This window comes from Eumetopias jubatus, unplaced genomic scaffold, assembly GCF_037043125.1.
Source record: "Eumetopias jubatus isolate StellerSeaLion01/CBP00866 unplaced genomic scaffold, mEumJub1_p1.0 scaffold_14, whole genome shotgun sequence".
Taxonomy (NCBI): domain Eukaryota; kingdom Metazoa; phylum Chordata; class Mammalia; order Carnivora; family Otariidae; genus Eumetopias; species Eumetopias jubatus.
In genome coordinates, this window is record NW_028274820.1 from 84,779,534 (window position 1) to 84,800,746 (window position 21,213).

The 21,213-nt window shown below is 52.6% G+C and overlaps 1 protein-coding gene across 1 annotated transcript in view; it reads left to right on the forward strand.

Annotated features, from left to right (window-relative positions):
* The window catches only part of SND1 (staphylococcal nuclease and tudor domain containing 1), a 410,120-nt gene that overhangs the window by 375,998 nt on the left and 12,909 nt on the right, over positions 1–21,213 (forward strand). Inside the window, exon 17 of the mRNA XM_088018648.1 lies at positions 17,901–18,089. Within this exon, the coding sequence (XP_087874774.1) occupies positions 17,901–18,089 (189 nt within the window). The remainder of the gene's footprint in view (positions 1–17,900; positions 18,090–21,213) is intronic.

Below are 21,213 nucleotides of genomic sequence, written 5' to 3' on the forward strand. Positions count from 1 at the left end.
GTCCGTTGGATCACAGTGTCCCTTGTCCTTATCATCTCAGTGCGGGGATGTTCCCACCACAGGGGTCTAAAGGAGCCCCTCTCTGGGGGTCTGTTGTGGCATTCGTACTGCAGCCTACTGACCTCATGACGAGGGGATGCCCCAGCCTGACCAACCTCCCGATGTGGGCCCGAGAGGAGGGGTTGCAGCCTGTGGCTCTCCCAGGAAGTCAGGGAGGTGATGATGAGTTCCCAGGGCCAGGCTCATGCTGAACAACCAGTGGAGAGTAGCTGCAACGAGTCCCAGAGGGTAATGAGCCCAGAACACTGCTAACTGGAGTACTCAGCGTGGGATCATTGGGGAAACGAGCTCAGGCAAATCTGTGTAGAGGGGAATCATGGCTTTCTTAATGACTTTCTTCCTTTATACTGACACATACCACCTTTTGGCCCAAGAGTAGAGCAGCCAGGACCAGCAGGAAGACCGATGACTCCCCAGGTCCACTTCCTGGCCTTTCTCGGCATGCTTTCATCCCCCACTCCAGCCCCTAATGGCCTCCAACTCCGTGGGTCAGAGCTTCAGAAAACTCTTAGACACCTAGGAGTGTGATTCTCCTGGACATCAGTGAATCGTTCTGCCCACTGGGTAGTGACAAGAGCCAGGCTCCACAATTAGGCAGGACTGTGTTCAAATTCTGGCTCCTCTACTTACCATATGACCTTGGATGAGTTCTTCAGCCTCTCTGAGCCTCCATTTCCTTATCAGTAAACTGAGACTAGAAATAACCACTTCGCAAAAAGGCTGTGAGGATCAGCTAAGGCAACATGCATGTCAGAGAACCTAATTCATTGTGTGGTACACAGCAGGTACTCAATAAATGTTAATTCCCTTCCCCCTTCCCTATAGTGAGGAGCTACTGGTCTTCCCTTCAGATGTGGAAGTGGAAACTACAGAACCTTCTTGCCTGGAGCGTTCATCGTCCATCCCATGCCCAGCCTGGCTCTCTAACAGGTTGTGTTCAGGGCAGTAGCTAGAAGGGTATAGCCATAACACGGTGGGTCCCAGAGCAGGCCTCTGCCCCAGGGACTGTGTGCCAGGGACTGTGTTGGGACCAGTGATAAAAGAAAGGCCTTGTTTCTCTGAGATTGTCTTCCTTTCATGTTCTTTGGATCAGACATGCTTTTAAAAGCAAAAACAAATCAATGGATAAGTGCCAGTGATTGGCATGTGGGTTTTCTTTTCATTCAGTTCATTTAATAAACATATATTGACCTTCCACCCTGTGTCAGGTGCCATGCTGGGAGTTAGGACCACCAAAGTCAAGTACTATGTGGCGATGTTTTCTGCCATCAAGGAGTTGGCTGGCAGGCTGGAGCTCATCAAGAACCAGACCACAGGATGATACATGCTCTGGGACTCACAGGTTTCCCTTGGAGCACAACGAAGAGGTCGGGAAAGAAGGCTTCCTGGAGGCAGTACTGCTTAGGCCGAGTTTTTAAGGATGAGGAGGCATCAGCCAAACCAAGGGTAGAAGGACATGCTTTCCAGAGAGAGATACTAATGCATCAGTTAGGAATTACATTCACTTGCTGATGTACTTCAGAAACAGCAATTGCTTAAACAAGATTAAAGTTTACTTCTTTCTTGGGCCGTCTGGTGGCTCAGTTGGTTAAGCATCTGCCTTCGGCTCAGGTCATGATCCTCGGGCCCTGGGGTCAAGGCCTGTGTCAGACTCCCTGCTCAGCAGGGAGCCTGCTTCTCCCTCTCCCTCTGCCTGCCACTCTCCCTGCTTGTGCTCTCTCTCTCTCTGTCAAATAAATATTTTTTTAAAAAGTAAAAAATAAAGTTTACTTTTTTCTCATGAAAAAAGTCCAGAGATAGTCCTGATCTGGTACAGTGGCTCCTGGTGTCAACAGAGATAGAAGTCCCTTCATCCTTCTGCTTAGCTCTTAGCACACATGGATTCCATTCTCAAGATCCAAGGTGCCCTTGGAGCTCCACGCATTCGCTTCCACCTTCCAGTCAGGACACGAAAAGAAAAGGAAAAACTCCCTGGTGGCAGCTGCTCTCAGAAGTCCCATCAAAAATTTCAGCTAGAGCTCAGTGGTGTGACCAGTGAGAGGGACAGTCTTTTTACCTGGCCACACCAGCACCTGGGCTAAAAGGATACCTGTTAGTAAGAAGGAAAGAATGGGAACTGGGAGTCTGTGTGACGTGACATTGCAGTACCTGTTTAGGGAACACCTAGCCCAGTCGGCCTGAATCCGCGAGTCCCCGTAGATGGTGTGAGAGAGATGAGAAGTGGTAGGATGTGAGGCGAGAGAAGTAAATCCACATTTCCCTCTTGGTATGAAAGCTCTGTTGTTCAGCTGAGCAGGGCAGTTCCCAGAGCTCAGGCCAGGCCGGTCAGGTGGCATGTGCCAAGGCATCAGGCTAGGGCTCAGCACCTCTATGCAGACGCTTCCCTCTCAAAGGAAAGCACCCGGGGTGGTTCTAGAAGTCACACAGGCCTTGTGCACTGCCAAGGCTTGGCCCACTGTATATTGGCCAAAGGCCTGTGATTTTTTCCCTGGGAAAACCAGAGTTTGGTCATTCTGTGACCTAGGCGCACTCCCTATACGTTTCTGTTCTCACTGTCAACACTTAACCCAGTAAGAAGCGCCAGCATTGTATTGAGTGCTTATTATGTGCCAGACGTTCTGAGAGTTTCATGTATAATAACTCATTTAAACCTCACATTTTCCTTAGGAGGGAAGTATTCAGTTTTATTGCTCCCATGTTAAAGTTTGAAACTGAAGCACAGACTTAAAAATAACTCACCCAGGTTACTAAACAGCGAGGCCAAATTTAAATCCAGGTAGTCTGGCTCCAGAGTTCTCCCTGGTAACCATCATGCAGTTCTGCCGGTGGATGAGACCGCCCCCCCCCCCCCGAATCAGGAGGAAATGTCAGAATTAAGACAGGCAGATGAAGGTAGGACCAGGCACAAAGCGCCTGGCCTATCTGTTATGCAGGGAATGAGTGAAACTCTTGCTAACAGACCAAGCCTGGCAAAGGCTTTTCTCCTCTTTTGATTCCCTTGTCTCCTCCACTCTTTGCATTCTCACTCCAGTCAGCATGATCCATTAACAAGCTATGCTATGCTTTTCTGTTTCTTCTCATACCTGCCTCCCAACCACTGTCACTGTAACAGGACTTCCGTGCATCTTGTTTAGGTTCCCATCCTTCCTGCCTTCCTAAGAATGTACAGAACCCACTCCCCTGAGCCATCTGTCCCAGATCTATATTAAGAAGGGGCTGGGGCGCCTGGGTGGCTCAAGTCAGTTGAGTATCTGACTCTTCGTTTAAGGCTTGGGTCATGGTCTCGAAGTCCTGTGATTGAGCCCTGCATTGGGCTCCACGCTCAGTGCAGAGTCTGCCTGAGATTCTTTCCTTCTCCCTCTGCCTCTTCCTGCCCTCCCCCACTCACCCTCTCTCTATCTCTCTCTCAGAGAAAGAAAGGGAGGGAGGGTGGGTCTGTGCTCTGACCTGTCCCATCACCCTCTCTCTCAGGGTCACCCTCTTGAGCTTTTCTTCTGAGCAACTTGCACCTCTTCCTGGCCGCTGCTCTCTCTGTCATCCCCCATCTCCTTCAGTATCTGCTTGCACCTCCACTGACCTCGGCCTCCCTTTTTGTCCTGAAATTCTACCTCATGCCTGCTTTGACCCTACCAGTCACGCGTTCTTTCCAAAGCATGACCCAAATCATTCCATATGCTAGAGCGTGTTTGCTCGGCCCCACCGGTGATGTCCCAGCCGGCCCTTCCCTGAACCCCTGAACTCTCTAGCCCTCAGGGTTGGCACTCTCCCCTGAACCCCTCCAGCACCTGCTATCTGTGCTACACTCCGTGGTCATGTGCTTTACATGGCATTTTGTCACTGGTCGACATGATGTGGCTTCGTCATGTCTCCTCAACTTAAGCTCTTTGAGAAGTTTTTTGAGTTTTTTGTTTTTTCCCGTTTGCATCTATTGCAATGCCTAATGCAATGCTTTTCTATTTAGTAGATGCCAGATAGCTATTTCTTGGTTGGTTGATTACAATAAGTCCTAGGTCTCTTTACATGTCCTTAATGATTTTTATACATTTCAGTTCCTTCAGCATTTGTCTTTCCATTTTGAAGAATCCTAATCATTTCTGGATGTTCTCATCTCTTTAATCAGCTCAACTGGGCGTCCATGGTCCCTCTCCAGCCCTGCTATATCTTTCCAGAGATGCAAGGCCGAATCACAATGATCTCCCCTTTCAGGGTACATTGTACTCTATTATAACTGTAACCTGCATTTTCTGCTGCTTGCCTGGCCTTGGAAGCTGCCTTTGTTAAGAAAGCTCTGGACGGCAACCAGGAATATAGCCATGTAGAAGGTATTGTCCAGAAACAAGAGAGCCCAGCCAAGCACAGTCTCTCCCAGATGCCCAGGAGCCCCCTCCAACAAGCACCTTCCATTTCAGCACTGCCTAGACTCCTACAATGTGGGGACTAGGGGTGGGTTCAAAAGAAACAGGCAACAGCCTCATTTGGAGGGCGTAATGTAAAAGCTAATGGATTAACAAGAGCAGTCTAGTTGATTCAGGACATAACATGAGCACTAAAGATGGAGTTGTCAGGAAGAGTGAACCTGGGAAGGCTTCCCGGAAGACAAAAGTGGTGTAGGGGAGTTACCCCTTGCAAACAGCTTCACACACTTCTTTCGGCACTCCTGGGCAGAAACTTCCAGAAGGGCGGGTGGTGGGGCGGGTTGCCTTAGCATTCCCTTACTGGTAAATGACCAGACATCTCCCTGAGCATGCTCTGCACCTCTGCACCTCCCTTGGCAGCACAGGGGCTGCTGGGCGTCTGGCTTTTACAGCTGAGACGCAGGGTCCAGCAGCTCACTCAGTAGGCAGATCAGCTGGACAAGGGCGGGGGGAGGGGAGGTAGAGGAAGTGAGGTTGGTGAGAAGGGGAGTATGGTATACTTGGAGAAGGTGCGTGATGCTGAGAATCTCTCCTCATGGCATTTCTTGTCCTTTCCGTCCTCCCTCCAGCATCCCTGTGAGCACCTACCTAAGATAGAGGATGGTGCTGGCCATCCCCCCTCTTTTTTTTGCTGCTTCTGACGTGCCCACTGTCCGTTTTCCTGCCCACTGACTTCAGGCCACAGCTCAGGAGCATCGAGCAATCGAGAGCATCTTCGACTAACATTAACAGAAATCAGGGGCGCCTGGGTGGCTCAGTCGATTGAGCGTCCGACTCTTGATTTTGGCTCAGGGCCTGATTTCTGGGTCCGTGCTCAGCAGGGAGCCTGCTTGAGATTTTCTGATTCTGTCTCCCCCCTCCCCACCGCACTCGCATGCGCGCTCACTCTCTCTCTCTCTCCCCCTCTCTCCCTCTCTCAAATAAATCTTTTTTAAAAAATCAAATTGCTTAAGTGATGCTTCCACTGAGTGTCAGGACGGGGTAGGAGTCTCACATGGGCAGAAAGTTTCTCATGGGAGAAGCTGCACTGACACTGGCTACAGCCAAGCTGTCTTCTATTAAAGGAGCCTTGAACCAGCAGCGAGGCTTAGGCAAGGGTCAGGCTCACTAGGCTTCCTCCAAAATCAAAGGAATTGTTCTTAAAAGCTTAATTGTGACTTCCAGAAATCTTAGCCCAAGATGCTGAGCATCTTCATTTCCTGTCTCCATTTCAGAACACACCTACGTTGGGGGTAGCACTCCCCACGGAGAGCGGAGAGCAGGTGTCAGCAGAATTCTGCTTAGTACAACCAAATTGGGAGGTGAAACAAGGCAAATGAGGCCACCCTGGCCCCGTTTAGGGGAACAGAGGATAGCTACTCCTTGCCTGAGAACAGGGCAAAACCAGCCTGAGCAAAGAGTAGGGTTGAGGGACCACCCACTAGCTCCTGGGGCCTCATTAAGCTGAATTTTACTTGGGACATTCGGTTGAAATGGGAGAGAGAGGAGTAATTGTGATTAATGGCACCTTGGCTCCTGTCAAGAGGACGGACAGAGAGTCATGTCAAAAACTGGGCTGCTGACCCATCCTACCTGTTGTCCTTTCCTACCACTGATATTTTTTCCTCTCTTACCTTTGCTCTCACCCCAGTGGCTTTGAGTACTTTCCAGAGGGAACTAAAGGCCCAGAACAGCATGAGGAGCCCGGGCCCTGGGGAGTAGGTAAAGACAGGGAAGAAGAGGGAATCTGGTCCCAGCGTGGAGAAGCAGTGCAGGCAGAATGGTCACACTGGCCCACGCTCATTGCTCCTGGTCTTTCCCTGGACAGAGATGGCTGGGGCCAGCTGCAGACATGGAAAGGATTTGTGGGGGCTTATGGGGTGTGAGAGCCCCACTCTGGCGGGATGAGCAGTGCCACATTTTAATTGTCATTAGCAATAAAAAATGAGCAGTGAGGAAACCCAGCCTCAGCCCACAGAAGAGGGCAGAGGCCAGGCTTCTTGACCAGGCCATCTGGCCTCAGGCGTGCTGCACATCTCCCAGTCTGGGCTGTATATAATGGGTGGCTTTTATCCATAGGCTTTTCGTTGTATTACGGACAGGCCACAGAGATCACAGGCCCTCCAGGTCATAGCAAGCAAGGATCCAGTCTGCCCATGTGACAGCAGAGTGAACAAACAACAGCCCTCGCCCATTGGCACTGCTGAGCATGAACACTAGATCATCTCAGAGGATGTTTTGTTTTCCTTACTGTGTTAAAATAGGTCTGAAACACAGAGTCCCTGAAGAGGCCCGAATCTCCTCTCCCCTGGGCCAAAGAGAGCAGCCCCTCCGCATGGGGAGAGGGGAGCAGGGGCTCTTGCTCTGTGGCCTGTCCAGGGATGGGGATCGCAGGGCTGCTGGCAGCCCTAGCACACGGCCTGCCCTGGGTGGTGGAGCGCACAGTCTGCCAGGAACAGTGGGCCCACGCCAGGCCTCCTGTGGGCAAGTGAAAGCAGCTGGATTTTCAGGAAGGATACGGGTAAACACGGGCAGGGGGGCTTAATAAGAGGAGCCCAGAGGAGATGGTACCTTCTTAGCCGGATGAGGAGGGAGGGAAAGAAGAAGGAGTGAGGGTCCCCAGAATCTGACAGCTCCTCCTTCATCTCCTCAGTGCCTTCAGCTGCCTTCATGCAGTTGGTCTGACATTAATCAGGAGGGCTGGGTATTCCATGTTTTTGTGTTGAAATTGGTTGCCATTTCTTACACTCAGTGTAATAAAATAACTAAATTGGCTGGTCCATAGCTGTTCCAAGTCCTTTTCTCTCTGGTGCCTTTCTCTGGCCTGCAAGAGGGATTGGTGTCTATGTTCCTATTTCTTAGAGACCGGGTAAAAGAGAAAGAGAAGGAGCTCCGTGTCCCCTTTTTCTCCCAGCATAAGACATCCTTTGCCACAACCTAACAGCTTTTGAGTGGCTCCCATGGCCACAGCCCAGTTCTGAGAACTCTGAGCCGTCCAAACCCCAGATTCCCTTAAATCTAACAGCAGCTGCCTTTCCTCGGAGATTTCCCTGGTCTCCCAGAAGGGCCTGAGACCTGCCCACCCTGGCAAGGGACTTGTAGCTTGAGGCTTTCTCAGCCCTGCGCTCAGATGTTCCTTCCGGCGACCGAGGACTAACCAGGACATCTGCCCCCTGGCTTGGAGGACTTACCAGGCAGGGTCCGGGGTCCTGCCCTGTCCTCATAGCTCTTGCTCTGGCTGTCTCATGCCTGCTTTTACCCTTCACCCCTTTGCTGAGGGATGGTAGCCAGGAGTGGTGGATGTGTAGGAGACCAGAGGGAGGCACACACAGCTGCTGCCTGTGCTCATGCCTGGATAAATCGAGGAATCCATCCTCGCTCCAGTTATATTCAGTACAGGCAAAGCCAAGTGCGAAACAGCCCCTTCTGCTCATGACGTCTGGGAGCCTCTGAGTCATCAGTGCTGGCTGCACTGACCAAAGCCGGTTTCTGCCCCTCTGGGCTCCTATGGGCAGAACTGCTCCAACACGGGCAGCTGTGGGACCACCCTGTCACCTTAGAGAGGTTCTCAAAACAGGCCTTCTCCAGTTGGCTGGGTGCCACTGGATTTCCCCAAAGACAGTTTTCTGTCCCAGGAGCTTTCCTGCTCCAAGGTGACTGCCAGTGATCTGGAGAAGCTAGGACCTTTGACCTTTCATCATCTGCTTACTGAATGCTTACCATGTGCCAGTAATAAGATGCCATTAATAAATGCCCATTATAATACTGTAATTAACAGTGGTATGAGCAAAGTGCTGTGGGGAAAAGCATTACTAAGTAAATAATGGAATGGTTTGGGTGAAATCCCATCTGTGGAGAATCTTTAACGCGTTGGGTAGGAGTTCACAGGTACAGTAATAGGAGGAGTGTGCTTGCCGCAGGGAATCGTGTGCACAGAGGCCTGGAACGGTGTGCCATAGTGTGGAGCTAGAGTTGGTTTGGCATGACTAGAGCAAAATAATGAGGGCCAAAATGGTAGAAGGTGAGACAGTAAGAATCCAGTCACAAGCTTGTACCTTTCTGTGCTGAAGAATTTGAACTTTAGCAGAAAACAAGGAAAGGATTTCAGCAACGGAGTGATCAGGTTTGGATTTTTGTTAAGTAACAACAGTTAATGAGCATTTACTATATACTAAACTCTTGAGTGTTTAACTGCCATCAGTTTATTCTTCAATAAAAACCTTCGAAATAGGCACCATTATTATGCCCATTTGACCAACAGGAAAAACGTATAACCAGAGAGGTTAAATCAGTCACTCAAGGTCTCACAGCTAGTAAGTGGCTCCCCAGCCTGTCTAACAGCCTGTCCCCAGCCCTGCCGCACTGCCTGTGACGAGCCACACCACAGCATTGTGGGAGGGCCATTAGGGAGACACAAGGCTGGTGGTGGGGATGGCAGTGAAGGAGACTGCTACCTACCCAAAGGTAGGACCTGAACTCCAGGAGGGGCAGTAAGGATAGAGAAAAGGCTAAGAATTCAGGGGACATTTCTGAGCGAGGATTAGTGTGACCTGGAGGTTGATTGTGAATGTAAGGGAGCCAGGATGATTCCCAAGCTTCTGCTACCGACTGGGATAAGAAAGGTGGATGGAGGAACAGGTTTTAGAGTGAAAATAGTAGATTCACCATTGGACGTGTTATATTTGAAATTGGTCAGGTGGAGTTAAATTCTGAAGAGAGGTCTGGACTGGAAATAGAAGTCGTGGTGAGAGCAGTGAAAACTGGGGACTGTACAGCTTAAAACGGCCCCCTGGCGAATATCCATATTCAAGGAGCCTGTTGTTGGGAGAGAATTCACAGTTGAAACAAAGAACAGGGAGAAGAAACCGTGGTTGGGAACCACAGAGGCCCAAAAAAAAAGAAAGTTTAAGATGGAAGAGGGGTTCTTAGCTCTGTCAGATCAGATCATTCAAAAGGTCAAAAACAATGAAATGCAAGAAGAAATTGTTAAATGACAAGAGGTCCTGAGTGACTTTGAGGTGGTAGTTACATTGGACTGTCGACAGTGGTGAGCCACCACACCCGATGGGGCAGGAAAAGGCGATCCTCTGGGCAAGGAGAACCAGGTCAGCTGGGTGGACATGAGATCAAGGCACGGTTTTCTAGGATGCGCAAGATATTCTTGGGCAAAGAGGTGGACGCTGACAGAAAAGGGAATTGGAATGGTAATGGTAATAGTAATAAAGAAGACTATCTGGAGGCCGCTGATGAAAGCAGCCTTCACTGCTCTTTTGGGGTGGCACTGCTCTTCTCCAGCCAGGGAGCGTGGGGGGGCTGGGCCATTCAGGTGTGCCCCACTCTCCGAAGGAATTCCAAAACTTATCTCAGGCTCAGGCAACCTGTGGGAACAGGTGCCACCAGTGGTGCCCCAGATAGGGGGGCAGAATAAGAGTCTCCTGACTCAGCTTCGTTCCCTGCATGAACCTCAGGAAAGAGGGAGTTAAATCTCCCACCAGCCTTTAGCCCTGGGTTTTCTTGGGAAGATGAACAATCTCCTTCCCTCATCCTCTGCACCAAAGGGACAGATTGCGTCAGTTTATAAACTGTGTTACCACTTGCAAAGGCCTGGAGTCAGCAGGTTTGCATTTCCCGGCAGGCTCAGACGAGGCTGATCGCCTTGGCTGGCAGGGACCAGGAGCTGCCCCACCCCCCCACCCTGTCATCCCACCCCACATCCCTTAGGTATTCGAGGAGAGAGAGAAAGAGAAACCCAGAGCTTCTAGCTGAGCCATTTTGTTCAGGGCTCAGGGCTTCCATCAATTTCCAGGAGCTTCTCAGCCCCTCTTGCCACCGTGCCAACCCAGGCATGATTTCCAGGCATTCCTAGGGCTTTGGCTTGGGCCAGTGCACAGATGTCAGAGAAGAGGTTTTCTGGAGACCAGTTGGCACTGTGGGTTGGACTTGAAGGGGCCATCTGATCTGGAGGTGCTGAGGGGTTAGGAGCAGAGGCGCTGGTGGGGCCCGGGCCCCGCCCCCCGCTCCAGCACGGGGCAGATCCGCGCCCGCTGCCGGCCCACTCCCCACTGGCAGCTGCCGGTACTAAGACCCAGGAGGCATTTCACAGGCACTGCCTCTCCAGCTCCCAGAGCATTACATTATTAATTGCACTGTGTTAGCGTTCACCGTCTCTGAGAGACGTTGGTGTGTGTGTGCATGCCTGCGAGTGGAGGGGACACGTTGGCTGTGTTAAGCTGCTACTATATTAAGGTGAGGTGTCTCTTCAAGTTCACAGCTCTAGCTGTGGCAGCGCATTACAGCCTTCATGCAGCATCAGTGCTCGTGGAAAACCCAGCTCGACAGCAACGTGGCTACCTCCCTGTAGCAGGCAAGGAATCTCAGGGGCAATCCAGTTGCTCTGGATCACCACTCACATTCTGGCAGAGAGCTCTGGTGGGAGGCATGGGTGAGGAGGAGGCTGGAGTGCCTTTTATCCCCCTCTGCAAGCTTTCCTACAGGGCTTGCGGGTTCTCATGGGGCTTCCCCCCTTGCCCTTCTCCAACGTAACCCGTTCTCTCCTCTCTCCTCAGCCCCCAGTCACACCGGTCCACCCCCAGCCCCACCACCCGGCCCGACTCTAACCTCAGCTACTTCAGAGCTGAGAGAACCTTAAAACCCTGTTCTGCTCTTATTTGCACGTGAAGAAACTGAGCCTGGAGGGGATATGACCCCCCCCCCCATCGCAGTTCCAGTCTACGGCTTTTTATTGGCTTTTTCTTTGCTCCTCGGTGGCTTCTTCCCATCCAAGCTTTCCTGTCTTGTTCCCAGTTCCAGGCTTCTGCCCCATGCTTGTTGCTGATGGCTTTGGGGGTGTTTCCAGCAGGCCTGTGGCCGGACAGCAAGTGGAAAGGACAGAGGCTTCTGCCTGTCATTAGGGCCCCTGCTGTCACCTCCCCAGAGGCAGCCCTGGGCGCTCTGCTCTCAGCTCGGCCTGCCAGAGGAGCTGGTGGCCTGTATGACCCCCATACCCTCCCCTGTGCCCCAGGGCAGGGGTGGCCGGTGCTGCTTGCTCCAGCCTACCTGGTTTCACCTGTCCTGCCTGAGGCAGCCACCTCCCCTAAGGGAGGGAGCATCTCCTCAGCGTTCCACAGCCTTCCATCCTAGGAGACTGGCTCTCGCTGTCATTTCCTGTGCTGCCTCAGGCACTATGCCTGGAGCTGGGGCCAGTGCACTTTGGGAGATGGAACCTTTTCTCCATCCTCTTGACACACAAATAAAGGAAGGTGGGTATATATGTATGGGGTCTCCCTGCCCTCTCCCATTGCCAGTAAATCCCTTCTGTGTTGTACCTTCTTTGGCTACCCTGGGTCACCTCCCAGAGCATGCGGCCCCCTGCTGTGTGTTCTGCTCTGTTCAACATTTCAAAGTTTCTTTGCCCTAAGTGTGGATTTGGGGGGGGGGGGAGGCGGCACCCACCTGCCTTATTCAAGCTTTCCTTTCAGTGGAGGCAGCCTCCAGTGCCTTCTCCCTCCCCAGGCCCACACCTCACCAGGACCCAAAGAAGGCTCAGGAGGACCTCTGTCTTTAAAGCTTTGCTCCAGACTTGGAACCAAATCCAATTTGGTTCCTGGATCAGGAGAGGTAGGGCAGCTAAATGAACCCCCAGGGCAGTCAGAATTTCCTCTGTGGTTTTATGGTGACCTTTTAACTGACCTCTCTCTCCCTCTCCCTCCCTCTCTCTCCTCTTTCTCTCTCTTCCCCTCCCTCTCCACACACACACACACACACACACACACACACACACACACACGCACACTTTACAGAAGGTTTCAGACTCTGCAGGCTGATTGGCTGGGAAAGGCCAGGACAAGTTGAGAGAGAGGAGTAGTATCTGTTAAGACTCTCTTCCCCTGCCTGACTTTCGCTTCCCCTTCCTGTGACCCCTTGCACTTAGCCCAGGTCCAGAATGTGCCACGCTGCCTAGAGAGGAGAATGACTCAGACCCCACTGCCTGCCTGATTGAAGTAGTTCCTAAGTGAAGAAGCTGGACAGAATCCAGACAAGGGAAAGAAGGAGCATTTGGGGAGGGGAGCAGGACGGGGACTAAGTATATTTCTGGAGGCCAAGGCAGTCCAGCCCGCTAAGGAAAGGACTACAGGCAGTGAAACAAATTCATGGCCACCACACGTTCCCTCCCTCCTGTGTTCCCAGCCATGGAGAGTGAGCTAGGGGCTGCTCGGGTTCTCCCCTCTCCTCCTTTCCCTTCTCCCCTTCCTCACCCACCCACAGCTGGGAAGGGTGAGACCACAGCCCGTCTGGGTGGGCACCGAGGTGTGTGTGTGTTGCCTGGGCATGGGAGCTCTTCCTCAGTAATTAGGAGACATGCAAATTAACAGCCTGTGCCGTTTGTATTAATTTGGTAAATAAGCCAGAACAATTTCATTATTGGCACATTAATGTGCTTGGGAGCAGGAGGACATGTCCCACTGTGAGGCAGCAGGGCCCGCTGGCTGCCCCAGCCCACAGACAGGCTGAGTCCAGTGTGTCTAGCTGCTCTCGGACTGGGCACGGCTGGCTGGGCTGCACCCTCCTCCTGACCTTTGGCCCTGCGGTGGAGAAGGACCCCCCTCTGCTGATCAGAAAGGCATCTGCTTGCTCAGCTGGGTTTGAGGACAGTCACACATTAGCTCTTCCCACTTGCCTTCCCTCCATTCTGTATTTTGCATGAGAACACCAGGGTTTAAGAAGCCCAAAGCTTTTCTAGGTTTGGGGGGAGAGCTAAGGGGACGGAGCTCAGCCCAAGCAGGGCCACTGCTGGCCGGTATTAGATGAAGGGAAGAGGAAGCAGTTTTATGTTATTTCTTTACAACATAGGACCCGCTTCTCATTTTATGGAGAAGGAAACTGGCTAGAGAGAAAGGAGGTCGTATGACTTCCCAAAAATTCACGGCCAGAGCTAGGATGTGAACCCAAGTCTGTCTGACTCCCAAGATCCATGCTCTTCCTGCCACCTCCCTGCCCAGTCGGTGGACCCAGCTCTGGGGAAGATTCGGAGTGTAGAACAAGCTTTGTTCCCCGTGAAGCTGACAGTCTAGTTGGAGAATAAGGACATTAGGAAGTGAAATAACTGTTGACAACAATGAAGCATTTATGTGTCCAGTGTTCTTTTTAAGTGCTTCCTATTTTTCTGTTAGCTCATTTAATCGTAACAAATCCTCCGAGATAGGGAATATTGCAGTTGCAACTTGACAGCAAACAGAGACACAGAGAAGGTAAGGGATTGGCAGAGGTCATGCAGTTGGTAGGTGGATCTGAACCGAGGCAGCCTAGCTCCACAGTGTGTGCTCTGAACTTCTGTGCTATATGCTGTCCCCTCAGTGCCAAAGGCTGGGGGAGCCCGTAGGTGTTCATGGGGTGATTGACTTGGGGGCGGATTAGGGAAGCCTTCACAGGAAGGTGGTGGTGAAGCTGAAAGAGCTCAGCTCACAGGGCCCAGTTGGGAGGTCAGAATCCCCACCCGCTCTGTCTGCCCCCAGGGCAAGAGATGCTGGTGGCTGGCCAGACCTGCAGGGGTGCACAGTGAGGCAGCGGGCACCCCCACCCCGAGGAGGGGGGAGTGGGTCTGACCTTGAGGCAGCTGGGCTGCCTGCTGCTTCATCCCCGGCCTGCGCTCCCCCAGCACAGCGCCACGGTCCGCTTCTCCTCCCCTCAGCGCTGTTTTCCTAGGTCTTAGCTTCAGCATGAGCATTGATGAGCAAGAGTCTCCATCTCTTCCCTGCTGACACTGCTTGTGTCCACGTGTCCACACGTTCTGTGGTGTCAAGGCCATATCAGCTCACGCGTGCACACACCAAAGGCCCACACACAAATCAGACATTCGGGCAGCCCCTGGTAGTCACCCAAGGCTTGAACTCCCGGGTGTCACATGCCACCGTAGGAGGCCTCCCAAGGGAAGCTGTTGAGTCCAAATCTCTCCCTGAAACACTCCGCGCTGCTGAGGAGACAAGTAGCAATACTGTAGAGCACTTTGCAGTTCACACAACATTTGGTGAGTAGTGGGCCTCATTAATGATTACAACAGGCAGAAAGAACCCAGAAGAGGTTTCTTGTGTATCTGACAAGAATGAGCCTCCCCTAACTCCTGTCTTTGGTTTGAGGCAAACTTGTAGGAAGTAGCTCTCCATGGGTCTTTATATAGTCAGTCCTCATTATATACGATTCCATATTTGCGAGTTCACCTACTAAAATGTATTTGTAGCCCCAAATCAGTACTTGGTAATTTTTGATCATTTGTGGATGCGCAGAGTGGTGAACAATTTGAGTCTCCAGGTGAGCACATTCTCAGCTGAGGTTGCAAAAGACGGTGCTCTACCTTCTTGTTTCAGCTCTCATCCATAAACAAGTGTCCTTTTTGTCGTCTCCTTAGTGCCACGTTTTCCCCTTTTTTTGATGTGTGCTTTTTCTTGGTGATTTTGCAGTTTAAAATGGCCTCCAAGCAGAGAGCTGAAGTGCTGTCTAGTGCTCCTAAGTGCAGGAAGGCTGTGATGTGCCTTAGGGAGAAAATACACATGTTAAAGCAGCTTTATTCAGGCATGAGTTCTAGTGCTGTTGGCCGTGAGTTCAATGGTAATGAATCATCAGCATATATTAAATAAGGTGTCTTTAAGCAAAAACATGCACAGAAGGTGATTATGTATTGGTAAATTGGTAGAGTCTTGCAAGAACCTAATCCTGTGTTTCACTTGGGAGCAGTGGTTCAGGATTCACTAATTCAGTGTTCATGGTGACTTTATAGAACATCACAAATAACAAGAATCAACTGTATCTGTCTATCTCTATATGAGTATGTGTATATATGTATTTTTCCAATTAAGAGAAAATATTGGTGCCTGGGTGGCTCAATCGGTTAAGCCTTTGACTTTGCCTCAGGTCATAATCTCAGGGTTCTGGGATCAAGTCAGGCTTCCCGCTCAGTGGGGAGTCTGCTTGAGGATTCTCTCTCCCTCTCGCCCTGCCCCTACCCCCATTCGCTCACATACACATTCTCTCTCTCTCAAATAAATAAATCTTTTTAAAAAAAGAGGGAGAAAGAAAATACCAAAAACCCAAGTCTTAAAATTGATCATAGAAATAGAGCATATGCAGACATTGGCCCACAAAATGTTACAGTCAAGCCACAAATTCCTGGCAATCAATCTAAAAGAACCATGATGAACAATGAACACATATACCAGCCTAGGAGCACCATGCTTAACCCTCTGCTTGCTCCCTGTGAAACTCTCCCAGAACTAGAGAAGGGTTAAGACTTTGGTCTTCAGATTGGGTTCTGTGTGCCCAGAAGGATAGACACAGCAGAGGGCTTGGCTGGAGAGGCCACAAGCCAAGAGACTGCGGAGTAGCCCCATCCCTTCACTGAGCCCAGCCCACCTTCCCCTGAGTGCTTTTGAGAAATCACGGTGTTTGCAGCAGCCATAATAAAAGGGGAAGCAGAGACCGCCAGGCTACAGCTTTACCTCCCTCTGTAATTCGAGATGGATTCAGCGGGAGGGCAGTGCCCAAGGCTAGAGATTTCTTTCCTCTGCAGCTGGCTGGGCCCAGGGACTTGTCAAGCCCAAGTTAACATACCAACTGCAGGCAGGGAGAGTCTGGGTAAGTGTGAAGGCAGTGCTCACCTGCCAAGAGAGTTGGTAGTGTTGACCCCAGGCATGGCTACCAGTCGTCGCTGGAGTCTACCACTTGTACGAGCCCTTGGGAGGCCGGCATCTGGTTGGTAGCCTCCGAGGTGAGGTGTGGATTGGGGATTTGCTAGGTGGGGTGAGGTCTGAGTGTGGGCACCTTCCGGGATGAGCGTGATTGTACCTGCCAGGTACTTCATCAACCCGCCTCTGAGGTGCTTGCCTCCATCCTAGCAATCCAGTGCCAAGAGCAGTGATGCAGGTGGCCCTCAAGCTCCTTGTCACAACCGCATTGGCCCAGCACAGGCTTCTCGGAACTGGAAGGTCTTGTGCCCAAGCAGGGCAGCCATCAGTTTTAGGGAAAGTGCACTTGGCTGCTAACACGGTAAAAGATAAGAGGTCCAGGAATGGGGGACCTATGTACCCACCGACAGAGTCAACTTGGAATGGATCTATATAGTATCTTTTTTATCTAGCTCTAATAAATTTTTCATATCTGCTTATGGGTCACACCCCAACCTCAGGCACTGTTGAACTTGCATTTCCACTCGAAGGGTTAACTGTAAGCCTTAAGTAGGAAGAGGGTGTTAAAGAATAGGGAGAAGCAGGGGCTCTGCCTCCCTGGTCCTGCCGCTTCTTTTTCTCCTTGCTGCCTTCTCTCCACATGCCCAAGCCTCCTGTCTACTTAAGGGGTGTCCTGTCGCCCACATGGCTCCCCGCTCGCCTCCCTACCCTCGCCTCTCTAACCCTCTGCTCTAGGCTGCTGCCGCAGGCTCCAACCCAGGCTTCAGAGAATTCCCAGGTATTTAGACATTGATTTTATTGCTTAGTCGAGCTTGAAGCTGTTTAAATTAATACAAGTTTTCATATTTGGCAGCAAAGATTTTTACAAGCCCCTTTAGCAGAGAAAGAGGTTCAAAGAAGAAATTTACCCTGGGCCATGAGGTGGGAGCTGATCGGCCACCATAAGGGCCGTGGCACCAAGGCCACCCTCTTGGGGGAGCAGAGTCATTGCTGTGTCTGGGGTCCTGGGTCTCGGGGAGGCCCTCTGTGGAGGAAGCTCAGAAGCTCGTGAGCCCCGCAGGGGTTCTGAGGGTTCTGAGGTTCAGCCACAGCACATGCCCCAAGGACTGGGCTTCCGGCAGTGATGGCACCCTGTCAGGGGCAGCCTCCTGCTGGGGTCACCCCCTAACCGCCCCCTGTGCACTTCCTGCTCGCATCCTGCCCACGTGCCCCCTTCCCCCCTCTCTTCACCTGGCTTCCATCCAGCCACTTTCATTACCTTTGTTGAGCACTAATTCCTTCAGCTGTGCGCCCTTCTTCCCGGGGATTGCCTTGCTCCTGGGGCCTGCCTGTCTTCCTAGATGAGCCGGGGTGGGTGGGTGAGTGCTGAAGAAGAGTGGGTTGTTCCCGGAGCTATGTCTGCTGCTTCTGTCACTCCTGATCCCCAGGCTGCGCTCACACACTCACACGGCTAACGCAGACTTCCCTCGCTTAAGCTGAGGGGAGCCGAGTTTACCCTAGTAGCTCTCTGCCAAAAGATCTGAGAAGAGGGGAGTTTTGAAGTTGCTTGGTCAGTGATGTTTCCATAAGGATGGTTCTGGGGTGTGAGAGGCTAGAAAGCGTAGATCCCACTTACAGAACTGAAGTGAAGGGTTTTAAGAGGGTCAGCCGTGCTGGAGCTCCAGCAAGCTCCTGCTCTTCATGCCTAATGAGCCCCTGTCAGGTGGCAGGAAGGCCCTGGTAGCCCAAGGCCTCCCCCTGCAGGCTGACACCCCCTTTTTCTGTTCCCCAGGTAGAAGTGGAGGTAGAGAGCATGGACAAGGCCGGCAACTTCATCGGCTGGCTGCACATCGACAGCGCCAACCTGTCCGTCTTGCTGGTGGAGCACGCACTCTCCAAGGTCCACTTCACTGCTGAGCGCAGCTCCTACTACAAATCCCTGCTGTCTGCTGAGGAGGCCGCCAAGCAGAAGAAAGAGAAGGTACCGGTGTGGAATTGGGCCTGGCGGGGGAGGAGGCGAGTGCCACCCCGGACCTCGGACTTCTCGCCTTCCCGCCCCTCCCCCAAAACACCACACAGTGGACAGAGCAGTTTCATCATCCCCCACCTGAGGGATCCTGGTTGGTGTTGGTCTCAGACCCCACATGACCAAGGGAGAGGCTGCGAGCTTAGGCATCCTCAACCATAGGCCTGCTCTGGTGGACCTGGTAGAGCAGAATGATGTCTGGAAGGTGACCTTGGAGCAATGAGAGGAATGACGGGAAGTAGGGGGGGCTCTGGTGAGCAAAAGACCGGGAGTTGTCCCTTCATCAGCCCCAGCCCTTCTTCAGTGCCCTCAGAGCGCCCGGGAGACCTGCAGCCCACTTCTGAATTTCCTCCACATGGCCCTGCAGGGAGACCCATTTTGGAAGCTGCCCCAGGAGATGCATAAAGCTGTTAGGACAACAGATTTATAGCCCATCAGTCTCTGCAGACTCTGCATTGAAAAGACAAGGGGGTGGGTTGGAAAGCAGCTTTTGGAAACAAATGGACAATTAAGGAACCCAGTGGTTTGGTGGTGGGAGCTGGGCTTGGCACCCCCTGTCGCCACTGACTTACAGCCCGGCCCTGATAATGGGGATAAATCAGCCGGCCACCAATTTGTCAGGGCTTCTCTGAGCTTGAGGAGGATTTCATGGGACAGCCGTGCTGAGCCATAAATTTGTGCCAGGAATAAACGTTTCCTTCCCCACGGGGCAGCCATCTGGCTTGCAACTCGCCTCCCAGAGCCAAGGCCCAGATACCTGCCAAAAGGAGTAGGGGGCTTCAGGGCCCCAAGGCTCCTCATTCTCTTCCAACCCAGAGCAGCCACCTCCCCACTCAGCCTCTTCCTGGCTGTCTTCCCTCAGGGACCAGGCCCAGGGACATCTGCCTGCATCTCTCTACCTTTACTTCCCATCCCCTGGGGATGAGGGCAGGTGACCAACCCTAATGGGGGTGGAAGAACTCTAGGGAGAGGTCACCCAAAAAGCTTGGGACAGGGTGAAAGGGACTGTTCATGCCTTGGAGGACTAGGCCACCATGAGGCCTCTAAGGGAGGCTTCCACCCTTGTTCCAATTCTGCTCACATTAAGTCCCGTCTTCCTAGAGTGACAGGGAGCGGGCAGCCTTAGCTCCTACCACAAAGGAGCTTCCTCTTGGGTTTCCTGTTGGTGACAGCTGAACTTAAGGGTGCCACCCCCGTGTCCTCTGCTTGCTGCAGGGGAAGGAGCAGATGTGGTGCTGGGGCCTTGTGTGCAAAGGGCTGAACCTTCACCGAAGAATTAGCTGGGGGTCAGTGTGGAAAACACTGGCCCCTGAGGCTCAGATTCTAAAAGCGTCTTTGCCCCCAGGGTCTGCTCTCTGGGATTCGAGACCCTAGAGGGACCCAGGAGAAGACAGGGAGGGGAATGTGGCCTGAGGTGGAGGGATGGGTGCCTTGCTGGGTGTAACACTGGGCATCCCTGTTTACTACACGGTGCATTTGTCTAAAAGAGCCCAAGTCATCATTTCACTGGTGCCACATGATGATGGTGAGGAGTAATCATCAGTAATTAATTACTTAACACAGGCTGCATGTTTTTATTCCAGTCCAATTAAAATGCAGTGCGCTACTCTCAGTGCGAGGCCCTGCCCGCCTCCTGGGTCCCTCTCCCGCACATCCCATTCTCTTCAAGGGTCCTGGCAGAACCTAGGGCGGCTTGCCACTCCTGCTGGGGCTGGTTCCCAGGAGCAGCATGTGTGGAGCATTGCAACACCCCTCAGAGTTGGCTGGACTCCTGAGAATTTGGTAGCCAGCTGGAGGACAACAAACCGCATATCTGAGGTGTCCCCAGGATTTCCAACCTTGCCTCGCTTGTGACCCCAGAATGGCTGCCTTCGCTGTCCAGAGACAGGCACGTGTGGGTTTAAGAGGTCACGGTGGTACATTTGAGCTAACTAAGGAAAGGTAATACTGAGGGATTTTGTGAGACTAGGAGCATGCTGAAGGCTTTGGGGAATGTGACCCTGTGTGTGTGTGCATTTGTGAGCGGGTCCCTCTGAGGGAAACTGGCAATGCTGGCTTCCCAGCTTTGAGAACTGAGCTGCCTCCCTGCTGGGCCTCATTCTTTCCTGTGCCCTGCAGACTCCTCTCCTCCCAAGATGCTGGTTGGGCCCTCCCCTTCCTCTACAGGAGGCTAATGCCGGGTTATCCCCTCCTCCTCCAGGAATACTGGGTGGCTCTGAGGACCACAGACGGGAGCCACAGGTGGCAGGCACCAGGACTGCCCTCCCTCTCCCAGCCTCCATTCTGCCCTAGCAGGGCCCTGGGCCGGGCTGCATTGGCCATTGATTGCCTTTTATTGAGCTTGCCTTCCCCACTGCGAGCTTGAAGGCCTCCACCACCCTGGCCCCATGCCAGCCCCACCCTTGGAGCCTCCTGAGCAGCGATATTAAATAGGATTTAGAAAGGAAAGCCTGCAGCCAACGGAGCCTCGGTCCACATCCCCCATCTCCTGCCAGGAGGAGGATCTGGGGCTCCCTGGGGAGAAAGTGCAGGAAAGAGGGAGAGCCAGGGATGGGTGAGGACAGGAGGAGAGACAGCCTGTGCTGTCTGGCCTCGCAATGTAGAGAGGACCCGGGCAGGACAGGAACTGGCATGACAGAGCGGCAATGGAGCAGATAAGGGAGCCGCTTCCCTTGCTCATTCCCCACTTGGGTCTGTAGCCAGGGTCACGGAGGAGTCACAGAAGAGCCCCGCCCCAGGACACAGTGCCGTCCTGGCCCCCAGCCCGAACACAGACCCTGCCACGAATCAGAGGAGCTGGCTGGGAAAGGCCTTTCCACACTAACGCAGCCCGGAGGTGGCCCCAGAGCAAAGCCGAGCCCTCCTGGGTGGCTCTTCCTAGCATCCCTGGGCTCTGCCGCTGAGGCCCAGCTCAGGCTTGGCTCCCCCGAAGGCCGAGAGCCTTCCCAGCTCGAGTCCCATCCTCTGCTCAGCATCTTGGCCATGCAGGTCTTTCCCCAGCTCCTCCATCTGCCCAGAGCCTGTGGGGAGAACCCTAAGGCACTGAATCTGTGTGCACACAGTGACTGTTCTCCCTGGA